Here is a 23,612-nt window from a genome sequence, read left to right on the forward strand (position 1 = left end):
GTTTCCTTAATTTAATATATTCTTAGTAGTTAAGAGTACAGTATTAAGTTGTTTGGTTTTTTTGGTGAAGCAATTGGGGTTAAGTGACTTGCCCAGGGTCACACAACTAGTAAGTGTTAAGTGTCTGAGGCCAGATTTGAAATCAGGTCCTCCTGACTCCAGGGCTGGTGCTCTATCCACTGTGCCACCTAGCTGCCCCCCATTAAGTATTTTTTTTTAAACCCCAAGTAGTACTATAGATATTTTTGAGGATACATCTTAAAATACTCTTCACTGAATCTTACTTTTCAAACACACAAATACTGTACCTATTAGTAGCGCATGTGAACTTTGAAATATTTAGTTAGCATATCTCCTATACCTATCTTTTCATATCATCTAGACTTTCGAGACTATAAGGTAACTTTTTTCCATGCCTTTTTTCCCTTTAGCACTTTACTTAGAATAATTGATTGTTATGAATTTAAAAATAAATCCTTTAACAAAGAAAGAAGGAAAATATGACCCAGTATTTTTGATCAAACTAGTGTTAACATGATGGTATCAAGTTAATGGTTTTCTTGATCAGTTGATCCAACTGTAAGTAAAACTGTTATTTACACATTTTTAATATCCTCTCCCAGTAAATGGGGGTGAGCTTGCTCTGTGTGCGCTTAGTAATACTAGTAGTAGTAGTAGGCCTCCATCAGTCGAGGACGGCCATGGATCAGCGCCTTGAAGAGCCACAAGCCACAGTGTGGCTGTGCAGTACGATATGGGAGCCGCAGGTCCTGAGTGACTTATAACTGGTAACTGCCACATCCCCTGTTGTATCTACCCCATGAGGAGTAGCTGAAGGGTCCTCTCCAGGGCGCTGGCCTGGGAGGATCAATTGGAAAACAAGCTGTTGCCCATGCAGCAAGTTTTCCCTCTCCGCGACATTAGTGGATCCAAAGGAGAGGCGGAGCCAATACAGTTTGGCACCAGTGCCACCACAGGAGTTGCCAGAGGGATGTGATGTCCAACATCCAACTGCCTAAGGGACTCTGACTCCTGATTTTTCCTTGGGGTTAACTCCTGAAGCCTTTCCCATATATGGGTATAGCCACAAGGCAGCAGAGGTTTAAAATCAGGGTTTCCTTCCCCTAGGCAGGTTGGGTGCCAAGGCTAATGAGCCCCACCTCCCTGAAGGGACTGGTTTTAAGGCGCCAGTGACTCGCCTTCGCCCCTTCTTCTGTTAGTGGAAACAGTTCCACCACAAGAAGGCCAGGAGTTGGGCTTCGGTTGTCAGAGGTTATTTGAGATGCACGCTATTGGAGCATTTTATAGAGAGTGGGAGCTCATCCCTACTCCCACCCCAGCATGACAAACCTTTGGAACTGCTTAGCAATAAGTTAGTTGAGTGTTATATCCAAATTTATGTAACATTAGAAAAAGAATTTTAGAGATCATTTGTTCAAAAATTTTCTTTAAAAAATAAGAAAAAGATTGTATTGATTATATCACTTGCCTAAGATTAGTAGTAGAACCAGGCTTAGAACCCATATCTTCTGATCTACAATCCATCTTCCTACTGTGATGGGTATCACTTTTTTTTTTTGGTGAGGCAATTGGGGTTAAGTGACTTGCCCAGGGTCACACAGCTAGTAAGTGTCAAGGGTCTGAGGCCTGATTTGAACTCAGGTCTTCCTGAATTCAGGGCTGGTGCTCTATCCACTGTGCCACCTAGCTGCCCCATGGGTATCACTTTTCAGAAAAAGACTCATGCCTTATTGAAGGAATTCATCAAATTGATTGGGATCTCTCAGATAAACTCTGATTGTACTATTATATGACATTATTTCCAATATTATTTAATAATGCTTGTTTAGTTATAAAATTGTCATTCCCTTTTGTAATAAAATATCAAAGAATCTTTGAGTTGAATGGGGCCTGTGATGTTTAAAATCTAGATTGTGTGATCGCCTTAAATTTAAAAGCTTCAGTACCAGTCTTTGGGCATTAAACACTTATTAAAAGCATACAAGTATTCACATGGAGTTCAGAAAGTTAAGAAAAAGAAGTCCTACCTAGCCTAGAGTTCCAGCCTGGTTGGGTTCTTCCTCAAGTCCTCCTCCATGAGCCTGCTTTAATCAGGAACTCCCTAGCAAGCTGATTGTGGAAGCTTTTTATAGGTCTGGAACAGAGGTGGTCCTTATACACTGCTTCAAGCTGATTGGTTGGCATCATCCAAATCCATTGGTTTTGAAGGTGTTCTTAAGTTGAGTTCACAGTCTAGCTTCTGAAAACAATACCTTCTTTTTTTTTTTTTTTTTAGGTAGGCAATTGGGGTTAAGTGACTTGCCCAGGGTCACACAGCTAGTGAGTGTTAAGTGTTTGAGGTCGGATTTGAACTCAGGTAGTCCTGATTCCAGAGCTGGTGCTCTATCCACTGCACCACCTAGCTGCCCCAAACAATACCTTCTTAAGGGATAGCCAGGTGTGATTACAATCCAGTTAACTTGAAGTAGGCAAATCAGCAGTCAATCACTCTCACTTGATTCAATCAGTCTACATTAATCTCCAGGTGGGTCTTTGAGTATCTGCTAAATCCCATTATTTCATCACAGGCCTCAAAAGTCATCTAATCCTACATATGTGGAATCACCTCTATATTACCTACAACAAGTAGTCATCAGGCCTGTGCTTTAAGATTTCCAATGAAAGATAACCTTGCTGAGGCAGCCCTTTCCATTTTTGAACTTCTCTGTTAGGAAGTTATCATCACATCCAACCAGATTTGTTTTTCTTCACCTTCCACTCATTGTTCCTAGGTTTTCCCTTTGGAACCAAACAGAAAAAACTTAGACATTCTTCTACACCATAATCTTTCAGCTACTTGAAGCCATAATTAACATATTTAAGTTAAGTGAACAAGTCAACAAAATCTATTAGCCTCTACTATTAGGCACTACAATAAACACTGGACATACAAAAAACAACGCAAAAACCATCCTGCTCTTAAGGAGCTTATAAACTAATGTACAAGATAACAGCAAACAACTATATAGACAAGATGTAGACATGATAAAATGAAGATGATCTTGGTTGGAAGACACTAAGATTAAGGAGTACTGGAAAGGCTATTTACAGAAGTCAGAATTTTAGTTGTGACTTGAAAGCCAGGGAATTCAGGAGGCAAAGGTGAGAAGAGAGAGTTGCAGGAAAGGGGAAACAACCACTAAAAATGTCCAGAGTCTTTAGAGTGAGTGTCAGTATGTGAGGAATAGCAAAGAGGCCAATGTCACTGGATCATAAAGTATATAGAATGAAAAAGATGTAAGAAGACTTTTGAAAATGTAGAAACACTCAGTGGATAACGCACCAGCCCTGGATTCAGGAGGACCTGAGTTCAAATCTGGCCTCAGACACTTGGCACTTACTAGCTGTGTGACCCTGGGCAAGTCACTTAACCCCCATTGCCCTGCAAAAAAAAAAAAAGAAAGAAAGAAAAAGAAAATGTAGAAAGAGGTGGGATTATGAAAACCTTTAAAAGACAAACATAGAATTTATATTTGAGCTTGTTGGTAATTGAGAGCCACTAGAGTTTATTGACTGAGGACAATGAAGACATGATCAGACCTGTGCTTTTAGGAAAATCACTTTGATAGCTAAATGGAGGATGGACTAGAATGAAGATAGATTTGAAACAGACATAAACTAGTAAGCTTTTGCAATAGGTGTTGAGGACAGTGGCAGTGACAATATCAGGGGAGAGAAGAATCTTATACTAGAGATGTTAGGTACGTAGAAATGTCTAGATTTGGTGACTGATTAGCTATGGCAAATCAGAGAGTAAGGAATTGAAAGCGTCATCTAGATTGTAAGCTAGGGTGTCTGGAAAGATGGTGGTACCTTCAATGGTAATAGAGAAGTTGGGAAGCAGGACATGTTGAATTTGAAATGCCAATGAGACATAACAGTTTGAGATGTCTAATAGGCAGTTGGAGATTTGAGATTGGAGAGGGATTAGGCCTAAACAAATAGACCTGAAAATTATTTGCAAAGAGATGCTTATTGCATCCATGGGAACTAACGAGATCACATTTAATAGTATAAAGGGAGAAGAGAAGAGGACCCAGGTCTGAAACTTGGAGAAGACCTATGATATGTCCTGGATGAAGATCTAGCAAAGAAAGGAAGAAAAAAAGAGTAGATGAAAGGAAGGAAGTTACCTACTACTTTTGTGCTAAGCACCTCCAAATATCATCTCATTTTATTTTCATAACAATCCTAGGAGGCATATGCTGTTATTATCCTTAATTTACAGTTGAGGAAACTGAGGCAGACTGAGGTTTTGTGATTTGCTCAGTCACATAATAAGTATCTGAGGCCAGATTTAAATTCAGATCTTTCCAACTCAAGGCCCAGTATTTTATCTACTTTCACTTCTCTGCCTTTCAGACTGAGAAAGAGCAGTCAAACACATAGGAGGAAAACCAGGAGGGTATAGTGTCGCAAAAACTCAGAGACAAGAGATTATTAAGTAAAAAAGGGACTGTTAACATTGTTAAAGTAGGCAGAAAATTGAGAAAAGGCTTAATTTTAGAAACTAAGATATCATTGGTAATTAAAAAATCATAAAGCTTAAAGGCTTAAGTGACTTGCCCAGGGTCACACAGCTAGTCTTAACTATCTGAGTCTGGATTTAAACTCAGGTCCTCCTGACTCCAGGGCACTGCGCCACCTAGCTGCCCCTCCATTGGTAATTTTGGAGAGAAGTTTCAGTTGAACAGAGATCAGAAGCCAAAGAACAGAGAGTGAAGAAAACAGGGAAAGGAAATGAAATGGAAACACCAGTTGTAGATAGACTTCTCAAGATTAGCCACAAAAGGGAGGAGAGATAGAATGAAAGTTAGCAAAGATGGAGAGTTTATGACACATCTTTTTGTGAATGCTGTAGTCATGGACATATTTGTAGGCAATAGAGAACCAGCCAGTAGACAGTGGGAGACTGAAAGTTAATGAGAGAGCAGGGATGATGGAGGTGGTGATCTTCTGGAGAATATGAAATGGAATAGGATTACTTGTGCATGTGTTGGCATTTGCCTTGGCAAATATATGAGAACAGGGATGAAGGAGGAGATAATGACAGAAGGCACCTGGGTGATTTGAGATGAAGAAAGGAGAAGAGGAAGCTCTTGACAAATGACCTGTTTTTTCTGTAAAATAGCTAAGCCTCCCAGCTGAGAGGATGGGGCATTTGAGAGCTATGAAAGGTTTGAGGAGGGGTGAAAAGATTGGAAGAGTTGCTCAGGTGAGTGAGATAGTGAATTGCATAGGGAGTTGTAAAAGGATTGCCTAGCCATATTGAGGTTATTTGTGGTGATGTGACATAAATGTGTAGTGGACCCAGTCAGCACAGTTTTGGGATTTCCCCCAGCTTCCTTCAGTTCCTGTGTGTGTAGGAACAAAGTCCACAGTGGATGATGGGAATGATCCAAGGCTGAGACTTGGTAGGGCCAGATTAGTGATACAGTAAGGATATAAGGGACCAGTCTAGATGTTGGTTTATCATTGTTCTTCCTAAAATGAAGTATCTAGAATTGAACATGGTGCTCTGGATGTAGGCTGATCAGAGGAGGGCGAAGTGTAACTATTGCTTTCTTTTTTCTAGACATAGTGTTTTTCAGTGCTATGTTACGCTGCTTGACTCTTAAGTCTTGTAAAATCTACAAACACTTCCCTGCATTGAATTGTTGTCTAAATGCATATCCTTGTCTTGTACTTGTGAACTTAAATGGTTCTTATTCAATTTAGATGTATTATATATGAAAAATATATTGTATATATGTTATGTATACATACATATATATTCACACATATGAAATCCACTGGGTTAGCATGAGGGATTTTATCAAATACTTTCCTAAAATGCAGGCATCCTATGTCTATTGTATTTTTTCTATTGCATTTCTATCCATGTCATAAAAGATAATAAAGTTAGTCTTGCATAATCATTACTTAATAAAAACTATGATCCCATGTGGTACCATAAGGCCTTCCGTGAGCTGACATCAGGTGAGCTCTTCCATTTTCCCTATCACTCCTATTCCCCCCCAGCCTACCTGGGGGTAGAAGGGTATGTCTGCTTAGTAACCATAGGGTGCAGTGGACCTTTCTCATGGAGTCCTTAACCTCTTCCAGCTGCATGATGACCCTTCATCCCCACCCCTTGGGAGGTAGAACAGATTTGCTGTTCCATCCCTACCCTCAGGCACAGTCTTCCTTTCTCAGTGGCCATGGACCAGTGCCAGTAACACCAATACCCACAGGGGTATGAGGCATATCTACTCACGTTTCTTTGTTGAGCAGGAATTCACTCCAAAACTTATGTTAGATAAAGGATAATCATACTCTACCATCTCTCTTTGTAGTTTATCTCCAGCCCCACTGGGTCTTAACCATTTTCCCCTTTGCTCTAGACTCCTATTCATTGCCTTATGGCCTGCTAGTGCACCTTATGGTGTCTTGTTGAACCTTGGACCTTGTTCATCCTGACACTGTACCCTAAGGATCACTAGGCCTGCCCATCTACTATGTAGCTGACCTGTCTTTAATGTTTTGTCTTACCTCACTAGAATGTTAACTGCTTGGAAATAGATATTGTTGTTTTTACCTCACCAATATTTTTCTTCATCTGTGCTCATTGATATTTCAGTTCACTTATAAGGTTAACTTATTTTATTAGGTCATTAATATATAATAACATTCTTGAAAATGTACCCCTGTGCTATGTAACCATTCATTTTTCTTATTTTGGAAATAGAGTACTGATTTTCTTAGATTTAGAAAATGCTGAGTAATGCCTTGATTTTTTTTTTCTTTTACTACACAAGTGAGAATCTTAACTATTTACATCTTTTAATAATAAATGTGAATTAAACCCATAGCTAGATGGTTTTGCTTTTCTTTGCTTAATTTCTGTGAATGTTTTCCCACCTTCTTAGTTCTTTAGGGCCTGGACCATATCTTTTTTTTTTTTTTTTGTATGCATGCACAGACATTGTGTGTAATAAATAATGCCGATTCAATTGCTCCATTCACCTTCAAATAGGAGAAACCAAAATCTGTTGCATTCTCAGAATTGTTAATGTTATAACAAAAATTTTGTCTTCTAGCCTAAATAGATTTGTACCCTTTTATTTCAGGAATCTGTCAAAGAAATATCAACCCAAAAAGAATTCAAAGGAAGAGGAAGAATACAAGTATGTTCATTATCAATTTGTTTTTATAACATTGATGATGATTGTTCTTTGGGAAGGAGAAGAAACAGGCACCTGCAAGTTAGGTTTAATTTTACCTTAGTTTAAAGGCTTGAAAGAGAAAATATAACTGTTTACATTGTAAACCTACCACCAAAAAAGAAAAAACAGCAAAACAAAATAATTTTTTTCTAATTGGTCATGTAACAAGTTGTTTTGGGTACTATTAAAGCCCCCAAACAGGTTAAATGACATTCATTCTATCCACATTTTCCAGGTTGTATATATTAATATAATTAGGAATAAGTTTAATACATAATTTAGCATTTTCTAGGAAATGGAGATTATTCACATTTATATTCACGGTGTGCTTAATATAACACTTGTGCTCATCAACTCAAAGATGTACATATCAGGCATGTGGTATTTGATAGAAACATTTTTAATGGAGACTTTTATAAAATGTCACCAATTCCTACCCCAGAAGTTACTATACTTGAGTTGGATAAGAAGTGACAAAATTATCTTAACAATGACAAAATCATCAATTAGATAGAATACTTCATTTCTACTTAAGGCAGTATAACTTATAAGGCAGGTGGTTTTTTTTAAATCTGTAATTAAATTATGAGTCATTTTGGTGAAAATGTTAAATGATTTATCTGGATCCCTTTTGGGAAATTCTTACAAATTAACTTGTTTTAATTAATATTCCCTGTGGCAAGTGACATTGAATGATGGGAGAGAACTGTGGCTTTGTATAAGTAAATGCATTAATACACATTTCTGTTTCTGTTGTACTTCACAGGTATACATCATGTAAAGCTTTCATTTCCACTTTGAATGAAATGAATGATTATGCAGGGCAACATGAAGTTATTTCAGAGAACATGACCTCACAGATTACTGTGGAGTTAACTCGATATGTACAGGAACTAAAGCAGGAAAGGAAATCGGTAATGAACCATTTCTTTTTTTTCTTTCTTTCTTTTTTTTTTTTTTGGTGAGGCAATTGGGGTTAAATGACTTGCCCAGGGTCACACAGCTAGTAAGTGTTAAGTGTCTGAGGTCAGATTTGAACTTGGGTCCTCCTGAATTCAGGGCTGGTGCTCTATCCACTGTGTCACCTAGCTGTCCCTGAACCTTTTTTTTTTTTTTTTTTTTGCGGGGCAATGGGGGTTAAGTGACTTGCCCAGGGTCACACAGCTAGTAAGTGTCAAGTGTCTGAGGCCGGATTTGAACTCAGGTACTCCTGAATCCAGGGCCGGTGCTTTATCCACTGCGCCACCTAGCCGCCCTGAACCATTTCTTTTTAAGTGATTATATAATGAATTAATGGGATTGCAGAACTGGGTAACACCTAAACTAGAGGTATTTGCCAATGTAAAAATAGTGGGTAAGGAATATAACAAAATAGGTCCAAATTATAGGGGACAACATAAAAGCTAGTTTTTGCCTTCAAGTATTTGAGAAGTTAAGAAATGTGTGTAAAAAGATGGTAATAGTAAGGGCATCATGACATGTGGATGTTGCTGCCCTTGGAACTAGTTAGATCTGTGATTCTGACCAAGTTACTTATTCTTCATTGTAATACAGGAGACTTTATATAAATTGCGGTTGAGTTGCTGATCTGCATTGGTGGAATGAGTTTTCATAATTCAGCTTTATGTTTATGACAGATCTAGGAAAAAATAAATAAACAATGTGTGTGATTAAGTGTTAAATGGGCTAAATTTTCTATAGAAGTTAAAGTGAAGTAAAGGTGATTGAAGAGAAATTTTAAACTATCTCCTTCACTTGTTGATATTTTACATTTTATCCCCTTCCAATTTCATGCTAGCCAATAAAGTCTTAGACTTCACTTCTCACAACCATTACCTATCCTTTTTGAAGGCTTTCACTGATTCTGGAACGTATGAAAACAGGATTTCTCCTTTTAGTGAATCTGCTTTGAGGCACAATCAATAGAAAAAGTCATGTTTAAAAGAAGAAACCACAATTTGTGTAAATGTTAGTGTTTTTAATTAATTAAAGATAATATTGTTGGCTTATCCAATTTTCCTCTTTTGTAATCTTACTATAGAAGCTGAACTCTATTTAGTGCCTAGCTTTAGGGGTTGCAACCCCATATGGTGTTGCATAACTGAATGTGGGGATCGTGAAAAATTTGGCAACAGTAAAAGGTTATGTATATCTATTTTATATACCTGTATACCGAGGGTCATGTAAAATTATCTTGGGTCATAAGTTGAAAAACTTTAAGAAACCTTGATTAGGTGCATGATTTAGGGTATATTTAGTAAAGGGTGCTGGCAAGACTGACTTGAGGTTAGCAAATAGTTACAGTCAATTTTTTGTTAATGAATTTAAGAATTTTGTTTTTTTTTTTGGTGAGGCAATTGGGGTTAAGTGACTTGCCCAGGGTCACACAGCTAGTAAGTGTCAAATGTCTGAGGCCAGATATGAACTGAGGTACTCCTGACTCCAGGGCCAGTGCTCTATCCACTGCACCATCTAGCTGCCCTGTTAATGAATTTAAAATAGGAATTTTGTGTTTGTCAAAGCACCAAAGCAAACAATAGTAACTGCTGAGTTACAGTCTCAGTCTAAGTTACCTTTGTGTGTCAAACTAACTGTATAACAGCAAGATGAGGTTCAAAATAATGCACAGATACTTAATATCTATGATAAGAGCAGATTAAAAAATCCAAACAATTGAGTTGCAACAATTCTCTGCTTCCTGTTCTTTTCTTGGCCTTGCAAAGTATTATACCTTCATCCTGTTTGTACAGTAGATTAAGCTTGGTGTAAATACAGTTATCTATCCTATTGACCTGCCTTTCTCTGTGTGTGTGTGTGTGTGTGTGTATATATATATATATATATATATATATATATATATATATATATATATATATAGTTAGTTAGAATTTCGGTCAGTAGTTAAGTTTATTTCTGGCTACAGTAACAAGATAGATAAATAACAACAGAAATCTTAAACTCAAATGCAAAGATGGTATGAAAAAAACCCAGACTTTGAGTCACAAGACCTGGGGTCTCATGTGAGGCTCTGCTTTTTTATTAGCCTCGTTAGTTTGATCATTTCACCTAATTTTCTGGATTTTCTAATTCTTTAAAATGGCTGTCATGATAATTTTATTTACCTATCTTATAGAATTATGAGGTTCTTGAAGGGTATTGTATATAAAGTATTTTGGAACCTTGAAGTACTATGCTGATATATGCTATTATTGTAAGTTTTGCATATTCTAATTAAAACCTTTTATTTAATTTTTTTCCCTTCTTGGTCTCTGGTAGCTGGGATTATGTTTTATCTTTAATCTTATTCATTATTAATTATTTACTTAGCACCACGTAGGTGGAAGGGAACTTAGTAATCATCTATTCCAGTCTTCTCATTTTACAGATGAGAAAATCAAGACCCACCCAGAAAAATAAAGTGATTTGCCCAGTGTTAAACAAGTAGTGAGAGGCAGAGCTGGGATTTAAACCAGGACTTTTTTTACATTGAATTCTCTAAATGAAGTACTGTTTTACTACTCTCTAATGTTTTCCCAGCTGTTCAGTCATTCACATAGTCATTCATTTTTATTTTTCAAATATGATTAATTTAAATGATTAAAAATTTCATATAATGTAATTTACTTCAATCTTTGGGTCCATGATTTTATCATTGTTGGTACTTCTTTTACCCATGCAGGTTGTAACTCTCCACATCTTTTTATCTTGTGAATGACCTCTCATATGTCCTTCATAGAGGAACTACCCATGAAACATGTAATAAGTTATATATTGCATTCCATAATATTCCTTTTATTTTTGTGAGAATTACAAGTAAACAACTCTGAGACATTACTGGTCCTTGATAGGAATATTAAATAATTGTAGAACATAGCTCATTCCATGAAAAAAAAACAACTAACAACTCTGGTTTGCTCAAAAATTTAGTCTGAAAACCAAAACCAGGTTAATTATCACTTTCTTGGTCATGTCTTAGTTTGAAATTATTTTTAAACAATCAATTTCAGGTACTTTATCACCTTGAGGAAGTTTTTCCCCTTTTGTGGTTAGTTAAAACTAATTCATTTAGTCTTCTAGAATCCCATAAAATTTTGACTAGCTACAGTGAGGCCCTATCAGAACCATTTTTGCCTAAGTTTCCAGCCGGAAGTGATCCTTCATCTCTGATATGTTTATTTAACTTGTGTAAATGAATGAATGATACAGTGTAATCAAGAGGCCATGTGTTATAGTGGATAGTCAACTTTAGAGTAAGGAAAACTTGGGTTTGATGTTGCTTCTGACACAAACTAGGTTTGTGACCACAGGTACTTACAAAAGACTCAAAATTTCAAATTACCCAAAGGGCAATGGAAAGACACATAGTAGATATAATCAGGGAAATGTATATTATCAGAGAGGTATTGAGGACAAATCTCTTAAGTGACAGTTAGGTGGCACAGTGGATAGAGCACCAGGCCTGGAGTCAGGAAGACTAGAGTTCAAATTCAGCTTCAAATATTTATTAGCTGTGTGACTCTGGACACCTTAATCTGTCATTGCCTAAGGCAGCTAAAGTAAAGATCCTTCAGAGAGAATCTGTCTACCCAAAACTAGTAAGGCTTTCCTTATGGGTACCAGTGTAGCAGTAAGACTTTCCATCTATTACTTCTCATTTTTTCTACATGATTGTCCTGCCTCCCTTTCCAGGTATCTTCATGATGCTTTTTATACCACTTGCAGTATATAGGCAATCTTTGGTAATGTAGGCTATTTACATCTTCTTGTCTTTTCTCATTGCTATCCATGGCCAATCAAGAAATTAGCTTAGAAATCCATATGGGCAATGCCAGGTAGATAAAGAAGGTATATTTTCCAGATTATGACATTCAAATGAATGGATGCCCCATTATATTAGTTCACCAGTATCTGTATCTTGAACATGTACAACAAATGGACAGTGGACTTCCCCCAACATTGAATAGCAGTTCTTGTTGTTTGCCTTTCATACTTGAAGAGGAACATGACATCAGGGTAATGTCATGACTTGCAGTGAATTGGATTTAAGTGAGGAAGGGCTGTGCAAGGTCACCAACCTAATTCTCTTCCCCAGAGCCATCTGGATCCAGTGGCAAGATATATCTCTTTACAACTGGAGATGGCCCTGGATGTTTACAGCAATTGGGGTTAAGTGACTTGTGCAGGTTCACACAGCTAGTAAGTGTCAAATGTCTGAAGGGAGATTTGAATTCAGGTCCTCTTGATTCCAGGGTCAGCACTCTATCTACTGCACCACCTAGCTGCCCCATTGAATAGCAGTAAGGAAAGAACATTAGATGACATTTGAGAAATTACATAGTACTTTCATTGATTAAAATATTTCCTGCCATTAAAACCCATCTTTTAAACACCAGAATTGCTCTAGTGATGCTATGTGACTTTGAGTTATGAAATACTATAACCTCAAAAGACTCAAAATTTCAAATTAACCAAAGGGTAATGGAAGGACACATAGTAGGTATAATCAGGGAAATATATATTATCAGAGAAGTATTGAGGGCAAATCTCTTAAGGGACAGTTAGGTGGCACAGTGGATAGAGCACCAGGCCTGGAATCAGGAAGGCTAGAGTTCAAATTCAGCTTCAAATACTTATTAGCTGTGTGACTCTGGACAAGTCACTTAACCTCTTTTTATCTCAGTTTCCTTATCTGTAAAATGAGGATAATATTAGCACCTACCTCCCAGGGTTGTTGTGAGGAACAAGTGAGATAATAATTGTAAAGGGCTTAACACAGTGCAAGGCACACAGTAAGCAATATGTTAGCTATTATTATTAGGAGTAGTCTGTTTTTGAGGCTATAAGTAGAAAATTTGGTTTTGAACCCAGTATGATTTCTCAGTGTCCCTTTTGAATGTTCTCAGGGGAATAAGTATTGTCAGAACTATATAAAGAAATGATGAACTCATGGTGCTAGATGGTCAGTAGGAGAGGGTTTTTTTGCTTCATCATTCACATTTTTTTTTTATCCACATTTCTTTTAAGAGGATTTGTTTTGAAGGGAGGGAGGTGAGAGAGAAAATAGATTTTTGTTCATTTAAAAAAATAACTATGTAGCCATGACATACTGGTAATATATCTATGAAATTACCTTTTCATGTTGAGAGTCAATTGCTTAAAAGTTTAAATCTGCTTGGGATAGCTATACTACTTTATATAGCTATTTTTTTCCCATGCTAATGTCTTGAACTTGCTAATGTGGACTAATGGACTAATGATTGATTGTTTTATATCCCTTTGAAAAGAACACAAAGGGCCAAAAGTAGTGTTATTTTCAGAGAATTGTTACTTTCTTGTAATCATTTAGTCTTTTTGTTTGTTTGTTTGTTTTTAGTGAGGCAGTTGGGGTTAAGTGACTTGCCCAGGATCACACAGCTAGTAAGTGTTAAGTGTCTGAGGCAAGATTTGAACTCAGGTACTCCTGACTCCAGGGCTGGTGCTCTATCTACTGCACCACCTAGCTCCCCCAATCATTTAGTCTTATAATAGAATCTCATTTCCAAACATAAGCATCTTGATCACTAGTAACAGTGGACATTTAAAATGTGGGAGAAATTAAACATAGGTAAACATAGGTATAGGTAAGAAAAATTTAACTGGGGCTACAGTGAGAGTCTTGGTCTCAGTTGATGTATTTTCTCAATTTACTGTTGATAGCTTTTTTAAAAACTAGGGACTTTTTCCTTGCAAATAGAGCCTGTGAGGATGTATAAAGAGATGCAATTTGCCCCCCCCCCCAAAAAAAAATTTCTTTGGTTGTATTCAATGCCTTTGATCTTGTATATAGGGAAAACTATTAAAAGATGGGGTTTTGAAGGTCCATTGACTGTTCTGTCTGTATTTGCAAATACATTGGGCTAAATTGTCATCTGAATTGTGGATACCTAATTAAAGTACATAGCATTGTAAACAAAGAAAAAGAAAAATGTAACTGTGATATACATTATCTTTATAGATAGTTGCCCAATGAATGTTAAATTTTAGAAAGTCTTGAATTGTCCCAATATTTTTGTAGTTTTAGTGTTAACCAATGCAAACTGCTTTCCCCACTCCATATCTTCACACACAATTTTTTAGTTAAATATCAACTCAGTTAAACAGACATTGAAAAAATACATTTATTTTATCTAAAGATCTGTGCTAGGTGCTGATGTGAGATAAAAGTTTAGATAAGATAGTTCTTCTCCTCATGGAACTCCAATTATAACAGGAATTAGTAGAGGGAGTCATTCACACAATTATAATGTAGAAGACATAAAGGCAGTAAGTATAAAACAGTATGCATATAAAATCTGAGGGGGAAAATTGTTAATACAGTGAAATTTAGAGACAGCTTCATGTAAGCAATAGAATTTAAGTCAAGCGTTAAGAAGAAGCCCAGGACTTCTGGAAAGAAATAGAAAAGAATTTAGGAAGAAGCAATAACATGAACAAAGGTACAGAGTAAGAAAAGTGCAGGGGATGTTTATAAGTTAGATCATATCTCAGTAGAAAGCTAGAAAGGCAACTAATGTATGTGGCACTGGATTTTGGAAAGCCTTGACTGCGTAGCCTTTGCTTTAACATTTTAATTGTACTCTGTAACCACAAAATAGAAAGCCACTGAAGATTTTATGTCAAAAAGGACAGATTGAAATTTACAGAATTACTGGCTAACATTTTTACATGAAATTTTTCCAAATACAGTAGAATAAAGTAAGAACAATTGCATTTCATCTGGAAATTTTCAAAGCTGCCTAAATAGTTGATTCACTGAGAAAGTTATTGGCAAAGTAGAAAGTAGTATGCCATGGACTTTATTTGGTTCACTCCTTTTTATGTGGTTTGTCCTTTGTTCTCGAAGAAGGACCATGACAGATGTCATGACTTGCAATGAATTGGATTTAAGAGAGGAGGGGCTGTGCAAAGTCATCAGCCTCATTCTCTCCTCTGGACACCTGGGTCCAATGGCAAGATATATTATCAGGACAACTGGAGGTGTCCCCTACTCCTCCTTTTTATATGTTCAGGGGAAAAGAAGGGAACGGAAAATGAGAATTAGAAGAATGAGATTCCATTTGACTTCAGAACATCATTATTGTATATCAATGAACAGGTAATTTAATATTATTTCTGCTTCTGTTTCTCCAACTATAAAGATATTCTTTCCATGTGTAGTAACCCAAATGGTTGAATTTTATGGAATAATTAATAATCAAACATTATTACATTGACAGATTCATTGTTCTTTTTGTAATAAAAAATAACTAGACTAAGTGCACTATTTTGAAAGATATGATTAATGCTGATGTATAATTTTTACTATATAATATTTACTATAGGCCTAGAAAGAACTTGAGAGATATATGACCTAATTTTACAGATGAGGAAATAGAGGCCCATAGAAGTTAATAATTGACTTACAGAAACAATATCATGCAGGTAGTAAGTAGGAGAGCCATAATTTGAACCTAAGTCATTTAACTCATAAATTCTCTTATGACAAGTGTAGAGGTGAGAGGATTGCTTGACAAATAAGTCCAAAAGCAGTGATTAGTGTTAAAACAGATAAATTTTAAAAGCAGGTTCTTAAGAGAATCTTCATTAGTCATGTTATCAAAAAAAAAAGAACTTGGATGCTTTCTTGCATTTCAAATATCAGTCATTATGAAATACTAATAGAGCTGGAAGCAGTAATAGGTGCTTTCAATTTTATCACATAATGACTTCTTTTTTTTTTGTTTGTTTTGTTTTTTGTGAGGCAACTGGGATTAAGTGACTTGCCCAGGATCACGCAGATAGTATGTGTCAAATGTCTGAGGCCAGATTTGAACTCAGGTCCTCCTGACTCCAGGGCCGGTGCTCTATCTACTGCACCACCTAGTTGCCCCACATAATGACTTCTTAAAGCATTTGGTGCCTTTTGGGGGGGGGGTGGCAATTGGTGTTAAGTGACTTGCCCAGGATCACACAGCTAGTAAGTGTCAAGTGTCTGAGGTCAGATTTGAACTCAGTCCTTCCTGAATCCAGGGCAGGTGCTTTATCCACTGCACCACCTAGCTGACCCCAAACTCTTCTAATAAGAAAGACAAGTAAATGTTTAAATATATACAGGATAAACGTAGAGAGAATGAATATGAACAAATAACAAGTATTTTAATATGAAGTATTTAATTAAACAACTTTAACAGACAGATCACTACTTGTATTTTCTGTGTGGACTGAACAAATTGTAATGTAGAAAATCTAGAAATGGTTTCATAACCTTTCATATAAATTTTACTTCTATATTCATTATTTGATAGAAATGAAGTTTCTTTTGAGATTTATTAGATGTTCTTATAACTGAGAGAAATGCATGGAATCAAGGATCAAAAGTGTTTATTATAAATTCATGTAATCAAACCCTAACCTCTGATTTTAACCAGCACAGTCCAATGTGACTGGTATATAACTTGATAATCAAGATGCAGCGACTTGAAGGTCTAGAAGGAGAACTAGAATTTGGTGCTGGTCACTTCAGAGTTCCTCAGAAAACTCTTTCCTGAAAGTAGTCGATATTGTATCGCTCAGCACAACAATGGTGGCTAATAAATTAATTCTTTTGAAAATACTCATGTTAAAGCATCCCATATATCTACATAATGCAATTTATATAGCCTACTTTATTTTAAAAAAATTTTATTTATCTCTTTTTAAAATGTCACCTTCATTTCCAAATATATATCTCCCCCTCCCTGTCACTCGAAGAACCATTACATATAATAACAAAAGCAACAATAGAAAAAGGGGAATTAAGAGCATTGTAGCCTAATTAACCAACATATTAGCTGGTTATGATAATATATATAATGTTCTAAACCCATAAAACCTACCACCTCTGCAAAGAAGAGAGGGAGTTGCGTCTTCCCATTTCTTCTTTAATTTTCTTCTTTTTTTTCAAGAACAAGTTTGGTCTTTCTAATCATACAGTGTTGCGTTTTGGATTTTGTTGTTGTTTCAGTTATTTTATGTACCACAGTTTGTTTAACTGTTCCTCATATTGATGGGTATCTGCTTTGTCTCCTGCTCTTTGCTACCACAAAAAGTGCTGCTATGAACAATTTGGACTATATATGACCTTATTTTATTTTCTGTCTTAGACCGTCTTGGGATATATACTTGGTAGAGTGACTTTTGTGTTAAAGGATCAGGACTTCTGTCACTTTTTTAAAGATAATTTTTTAAAAGTAATTGATTTCTTTTGTTTTTACATCACTTATATTTCTGACTGTATTTGTTCTCTCCCACCATGATAGGGTCATCCCTTATTATAAAGAAACAAGGAAGAAAAAAAAAAAGTTCAATAAAACTAGTTAACGTATTCAAAGTTTGACATTGTAAATGTATTCTGTTCTTTGGGGCCAGACTTTTTCATTATAATTTTGTTATCATTCCATTTCTATTGTTGTATTACTGTTGTTGTTCTTTATAGTTTAATTGTAGCTGATGGTATGTATATTGTTTTCATTATTCTGCTTCGTTTTCTATCCATGCTTCTGTGTATTCATTTCTTATAGCATAGTAATATTCCATTATATTCATGTGCCATAACTTACTTAGTCATCCTCTAATGAACGGTCATTCAATTCTTGACAACTACTAAAATTTTTTACTCTAAATATTTTAGTTTATTTAAGGCCTTTCTTGTCATCATTGATTTCCTTGGGGAATATGTCTAGCTATGGAATCTCTGGATCAAAGAATAGTAAGTCAATAAATGTTTATTAACTCTATTATATGCCAGGCATTGTGCTAAGTGCTAGGGATACAAAGAAAAGCCAAAAAAAAAAAAATCATCCCTGCTTCAAGGAGTTCACAATCTAATGGAGGAGACATCATGAAAACAACTATTTAAAAACAAGATATGTGTTAGATAAATTGGAAATAATCAGTAGAGGGAAGACACTAGCATTAATGGGGACCACAAAAGGTTTCTTGTAGAAAGTAACTTTTTAGCTAAGATTTGAAGGGAAGCCAGGGTATCCAGGAGGTTGAAATAAGGAAGGAGAGAGTTCTAGGTAGGTGGGATAGCCAGTGAAAATGCCTAGAGTCTGGAAATGGAGTATCTTATGTGAGGAAAAGGAAGGAGGCAGTGTCAGTGGATTGTACATTGAGATGAATATGGTTTAAAAAGACTGGGAAAGTTTAAAAAGAGAAGGGCTTTGAATGCAAAACAGGATTTTGTTTTTGATCCCAGAGGTGATAGGGAACCATTGAAATTTATTGAGTGCGTGTAGGGAGTATAAATGTATGGGAGTTTTCATAGTTAGATATTATAGGAAAGTTATTTGAGGGAGCAGCTAGGTGGCACAGTGGATAAAGCACTGGCCCTGGATTCAGGAGGACCTGGGTTCAAATCCAGCCTCAGACACTTGACACTAGCTGTGTGACCCTGGGCAAGTCACTTAGCCCTCATTGCCCTGCCAAAAAGGGGGGGGGGGAAGGAAAGTTCATTTGGCCGCTGAGTGGAGGATGGACTGTATTGGGGAGATTCTTGAGTCAGGGAGAATAACCAGGAGTCTGTCACAAAAATCCAAGTGTGAGATGATGAAGGTTTAAACCAGAATGGTGACAATGTCAAAGGAGATCATTGGTAACTTTGTTTTTGTTGTTGTTGTTGTTGTTTTGGGTTTTGGGGGTTTTTTGTGGTGGGGCAGTGAGGGTTAAGTGACTTGCCCAGGGTCACACAGCTAGTAAGTGTCAAGTGTCTGAGGCTAGATTTGAACTCAGGTCCTCCTGAATCTAGGGCCAGTGCTTTATCCACTGCATCACCTAGCTGCCCCTTGGTTGGTAACTTCGAAGAAAAAAGTTTCAGTTGAATGATGAGGGTGGAAGCCGGATTGTAGAGAGAGTTAAGAAGAGAGTGAGAGGAAAGAAAGGAAGTGGAGGCATCAGTTGTAGGTGGGCTTCTCAAGGTATTTAGCCACATGAAACTATAGCTAGTGGGGATAGAAGGATCAGATGGGGATTTTTTGAGGAGGGGGTTAAATGGCCATATTTGTAGGTAGTAGACCACCAGCCAGTAGACAGAGAGAAGGTAAAGATGATGGAGGGTACAATCTGCTGGAGATATGATGGAATAGGTTTACTTGTGCATGTGTTGGCATTTGCCTTGGCAAAGAAAAGAACCACCTCTTCATATGAGCTCAGGCATGAAAGAGGAGATTGTGACAGAAGGCACCTGGGTGATTTGAGATGAAGAAAGGAGAAGAGGAAGCTCTTGACAAATGGCCTGTTTTTTCTGTAAAACAGCTAAGCCTCCCAGCTGAGAGGATAGGGCATTTGAGAGCTATGAAAGGTTTGAGGAGGGGTGAAAAGATTGGAAGAGCTGCTCAGCTGAGTGGGATAGTGAATTGCATAGGGAGTTGTAAAAGGATTGCCTAGCCATATTGAGGTTATTTGTGGTGATGTGACATACTGTGTAGTGGACCCAGTCAGCACAGTTTTGGGATTTCCCCCAGCTTCCTTCAGTTCCTGTGTGGGTAGGAACAAAGTCCACAGTGGATGGTGGGAATGATCCAAGGTCGAGGCTTGGCAGGATCAGATTAATTATATGGTAAGGATATAAGGTACTTATGGAAAGAGGACAGAATAGAGTTGAAGTAGTTCACCAAGGGGTCAAGATGGGGAAGAGAAGAGAGTGTGTCCAGTGGAGGGTTAATGACCTGTTAAAGAACTGAGAGCTTGAGGTCAAGAAGATGATGAAATACAGCATTTAGAGATCATGGCAGAAGGAGAGATGGAATGATAATAAATTGTGATTAGAGAAATTTCAGACTTCCTGAGCATGGAAATGGAACACTTTTGAATGACAGCAAGATCTCTGTGTGTAGCTGAGGTGGGATGGAAGACTAGCTCATGTAAAGTAAGCAAGTAGAGGAATTAGGAGGCTTGTCTATTTGAGGTAGTATCAGTATATATATTGAAGTTGCCTAGTATGAAGTCAGGATTTCTGGAGGAAAGACTGTGGACTTGGCACTAAACTCACTGAGGAAATAAATAGGGACTGTCCTGGAGGTCAGTAGGCAAAAGCTACCAGAATTTTGGATACAGACATTTTGGTTACTTAGTTTAAGTACTTTCAAATATATAGCATGGATCTAATACAACATTGTGGTAAAGTTCTTATAATTTGTCATATGTTATTGAGATACTACTATTAAGGTCAAAAGCAACACTAAATGGAGCTTAAGTTGGCATATTCTTGATTTATATATAAACTATTCACGTTTTATCCAATCACAAACTGATTCTTCATATGAAAAGTATACTTTTGTGGAGATGGACCTGTACTGTCTCTGATCAGAGAGAATGTAAGGGCCTATGGAGTAGAGATGTTTCAATTTTGTCTTCATTCCCATAACATTTATCAGAGTGTTTGACACATAGTAGGTGTTGGAAAATGCTAGTTGATCTGTCATATTGCTAACTTATTAATCAACGGTGGATTGGTGTCAACTTTGATGGAATCCTTCAATATGATTTGTTTTTGGTCCTCTCCTTAATATTTTTTTCAGTGACTAGAATGAAAACATTGAGAGGGTAGGATACAATAAGAAGGCCCCTGGCTCTGGTTTCAGATAACTTGGGTCCAAATTCTTCCTCTTCTAAATGTTTCCTGTGTTAATTTGGGGAAGTCACAACCTCTTTTAAAATTTCCTCTCTCAAAATGTGGGGAAGTGCCTCCTAGCTTTGAATCTATGATCCTGTGATCTATAGATGAAATCTTCAGTGTAGTGCCCCAAGGATCTGTGCTTGACCCTGTGCTATTTAACATTTTTATCAATGATTTAGCTAAAAGCATAGAGGAATTCTTAATGAAATTTCAGTGCCCATTATATACCAGGTATTGTGTTAATCACTGGGGATATAAATAAGAAAAAGCAGTCCCTTTCCTTAAGGAACTTATAGTATGATGGGAGAAGACAGTATAGAAAAGGAAGGGGAAGGGGAGGGAGGGGTTTGGTGGCAGGGTGGTAGTGCTAATTTTTTGTTCTGGAAGAGAACCATGACATTGGGAGGTGATATCATGACTTGCACTGAATTGGATTTAAGTGAGAGAGGGCTGTGCAAAGTCACCAGCCTCACTTTCTTCTCCAGAGCCAACTGGGTCCATTGGCAAGATATACATCAGAATGACTGGAGATGGTCCCAGACTTTGGCTTTTTTAAGCTAAGGTCTTTCCCATGTCTCAGTTTGCCTCAAGGCAATGGGTATTTCAGTGATTAAGGCTAGGTAAGAAGTGAGGCAATGATTGGCCTCCTTTACCTAGTCAAAAGAAATGAAAGGAGAAAAAAAGGAAAAAAAGAAGGGAGGGAGGAAGAGAGAGAGGGAAGAAGAAAGTTTTGGGGGGAGGCTGCCCTCCAGGTTTCTGTCCCAGACCAAAGCAATTGATATTTCCTTCACTCTGAGCCATTAAAAGGCCAAACAATAGCCAGTGAGGCTTGGGCTAGGCCCTATTATTGACCAATTTATGAGAGTCACAGTGATTTCAGGTTAAGGCATTGTTCTTAAAAAATCTAGGCTGTAAACCCCAGACATAAAGATATCCAAGTAGAGGTATGGTCATGATGATGAAGTCAAAACCAAGCTGGTGGCAAATAAAAGAGATTGCTGGGATTTTTGAGCCCTGAAAATTTTTTTTTTTTTGATCTGCCTTCTAATCATCTAATCATAGGGGAAGAAAGAGCTGAGGAAACTGATGAGGTATGAGTGACAAAGCTAAAGCAATCTGCCATGATAATGAGTTTCTTAATGATGACCTTTTCATCACTAAGGAAAAGAGAAAGGTATGATGATGATGAAGGTCTAGAGCAGTGGTGTTAAATAAAAATGGGAAACATTATACTGTACATAAGGATCCTTGGAGGTGCATATTATCTTAGAAAACCACATATTAATAGTATCTGTTGGGAGGGAGGCAGAAATCTGGGAAACAATTTTTGTGGCCAGTACTTCTGATAAAGGCCTCATCTCTAAAATATATAGGGAACTAAATCAAATTTGTAAGAATCCAAGTCATTCCCCAATTGAGAAATGGTCAAAGGATATGAACAGGCAGTTTTCTGATAAAGAAACCAAAGCTATCTATTCCCATATGAAAAAATGCTCTAAATCTCTAATGATTAGAGAGATGCAAATTAAAACAACTCTGAGGTACCACCTGACACCTATCAGATTGGCTAAAATGACAAAAAAGGAAAATAATAAATGTTGGAGAAGCTGTGGGAAAATTGGAACACTAATGCATTGTTGGTGGAGCTGTGAACTGATCCAACCATTCCGGAGAGCAATTTGGAATTATGCCCAAAGGGCGATGAAGCTGTCCATACCCTTTGACCCAGCAATACCACTTTTGGGTCTTTTTCCCAAAGAAATCATGGAAAGGGGAAAGGGACCCACATGTACAAAAATATTTATAGCTGCTTTTTATGTGGTGGCAAGGAATTGGAAGTTGAGGGGATGCCCATCAATTGGGGAATGGCTGGACAAGTTGTGGTATATGAATACAATGGAATACTATTGTTCTGTAAGAAATGATGAGCAGGAGGAGTTCAGAGAAACTTGGAGGGTCTTGCATGGGCTGATGACAAGTGAGTTGAGCAGAACCAGAAAAACATTGTACACAGTATCATCAACATTGAGTGTTGATCTACTGTAGTGGACTAGATACTTCTCACCAATGCAATGGTACAGAAGAGTTCCAGGGAACTCATGATAGAAGAGAATCTCCAAATCCAAGAAAAAAAAAAAAGAACTGTGTAGTATAGATGCTGAATGAACCATACTATTTCTTTTGTTTTTGGTGCTGTTATTTTTTCTATTTTGAGGTTTTTCATCATTGCTCTGATTTTTCTCTTATAACATGACTAATGCAGAAATAGGATTAATGTTATTATGTGTGTATATATATATATATATGTACATATATATAACCTATAGAGAACTATCTTTACATGTAACGAGAAAAAATAAAATACTTTATTAATTTTTTTAAAAAAGTATCTATTGGGGGCAGCTAGGTGGTGCAGTGGATAGAGCACCGGCCCTGGAGTCAGGAGGACCTGAGTTCAAATTTGGGCTCAGACACTTGACAGTTACTAGCTATATGACCTTGGGCAGATCACTTGACCCTCATTGCCCTGCAAAAAAAATAGTATCTGTTGTGTTTTTATTTATTTTGTTGAATATTCCCTAATTATATTTTAATCCCATTTTAAACTGTGGGCCAGGGGGCAGCTAGATGGCGCAGTGGTTAAAGCACTGGCCCTGGATTCAGGAGGACCT

At 37.1% G+C, this 23,612-nt stretch overlaps 1 protein-coding gene across 17 annotated transcripts in view; it reads left to right on the plus strand.

Moving 5' to 3' along the window:
• The window catches only part of FNBP1 (formin binding protein 1), a 182,910-nt gene that overhangs the window by 86,447 nt on the left and 72,851 nt on the right, over positions 1 to 23,612 (plus strand). For all 17 annotated transcript variants that reach the window (XM_043982570.1, XM_043982568.1, XM_043982572.1 and 14 more), the window contains exons 3-4: positions 7,170 to 7,226; positions 8,032 to 8,179. In XM_043982570.1, coding sequence (XP_043838505.1) covers positions 7,170 to 7,226; positions 8,032 to 8,179 — 205 coding nt within the window. The remainder of the gene's footprint in view (positions 1 to 7,169; positions 7,227 to 8,031; positions 8,180 to 23,612) is intronic.

This window comes from Dromiciops gliroides, chromosome 2 (assembly GCF_019393635.1).
Source record: "Dromiciops gliroides isolate mDroGli1 chromosome 2, mDroGli1.pri, whole genome shotgun sequence".
Lineage (NCBI taxonomy): Eukaryota > Metazoa > Chordata > Mammalia > Microbiotheria > Microbiotheriidae > Dromiciops > Dromiciops gliroides.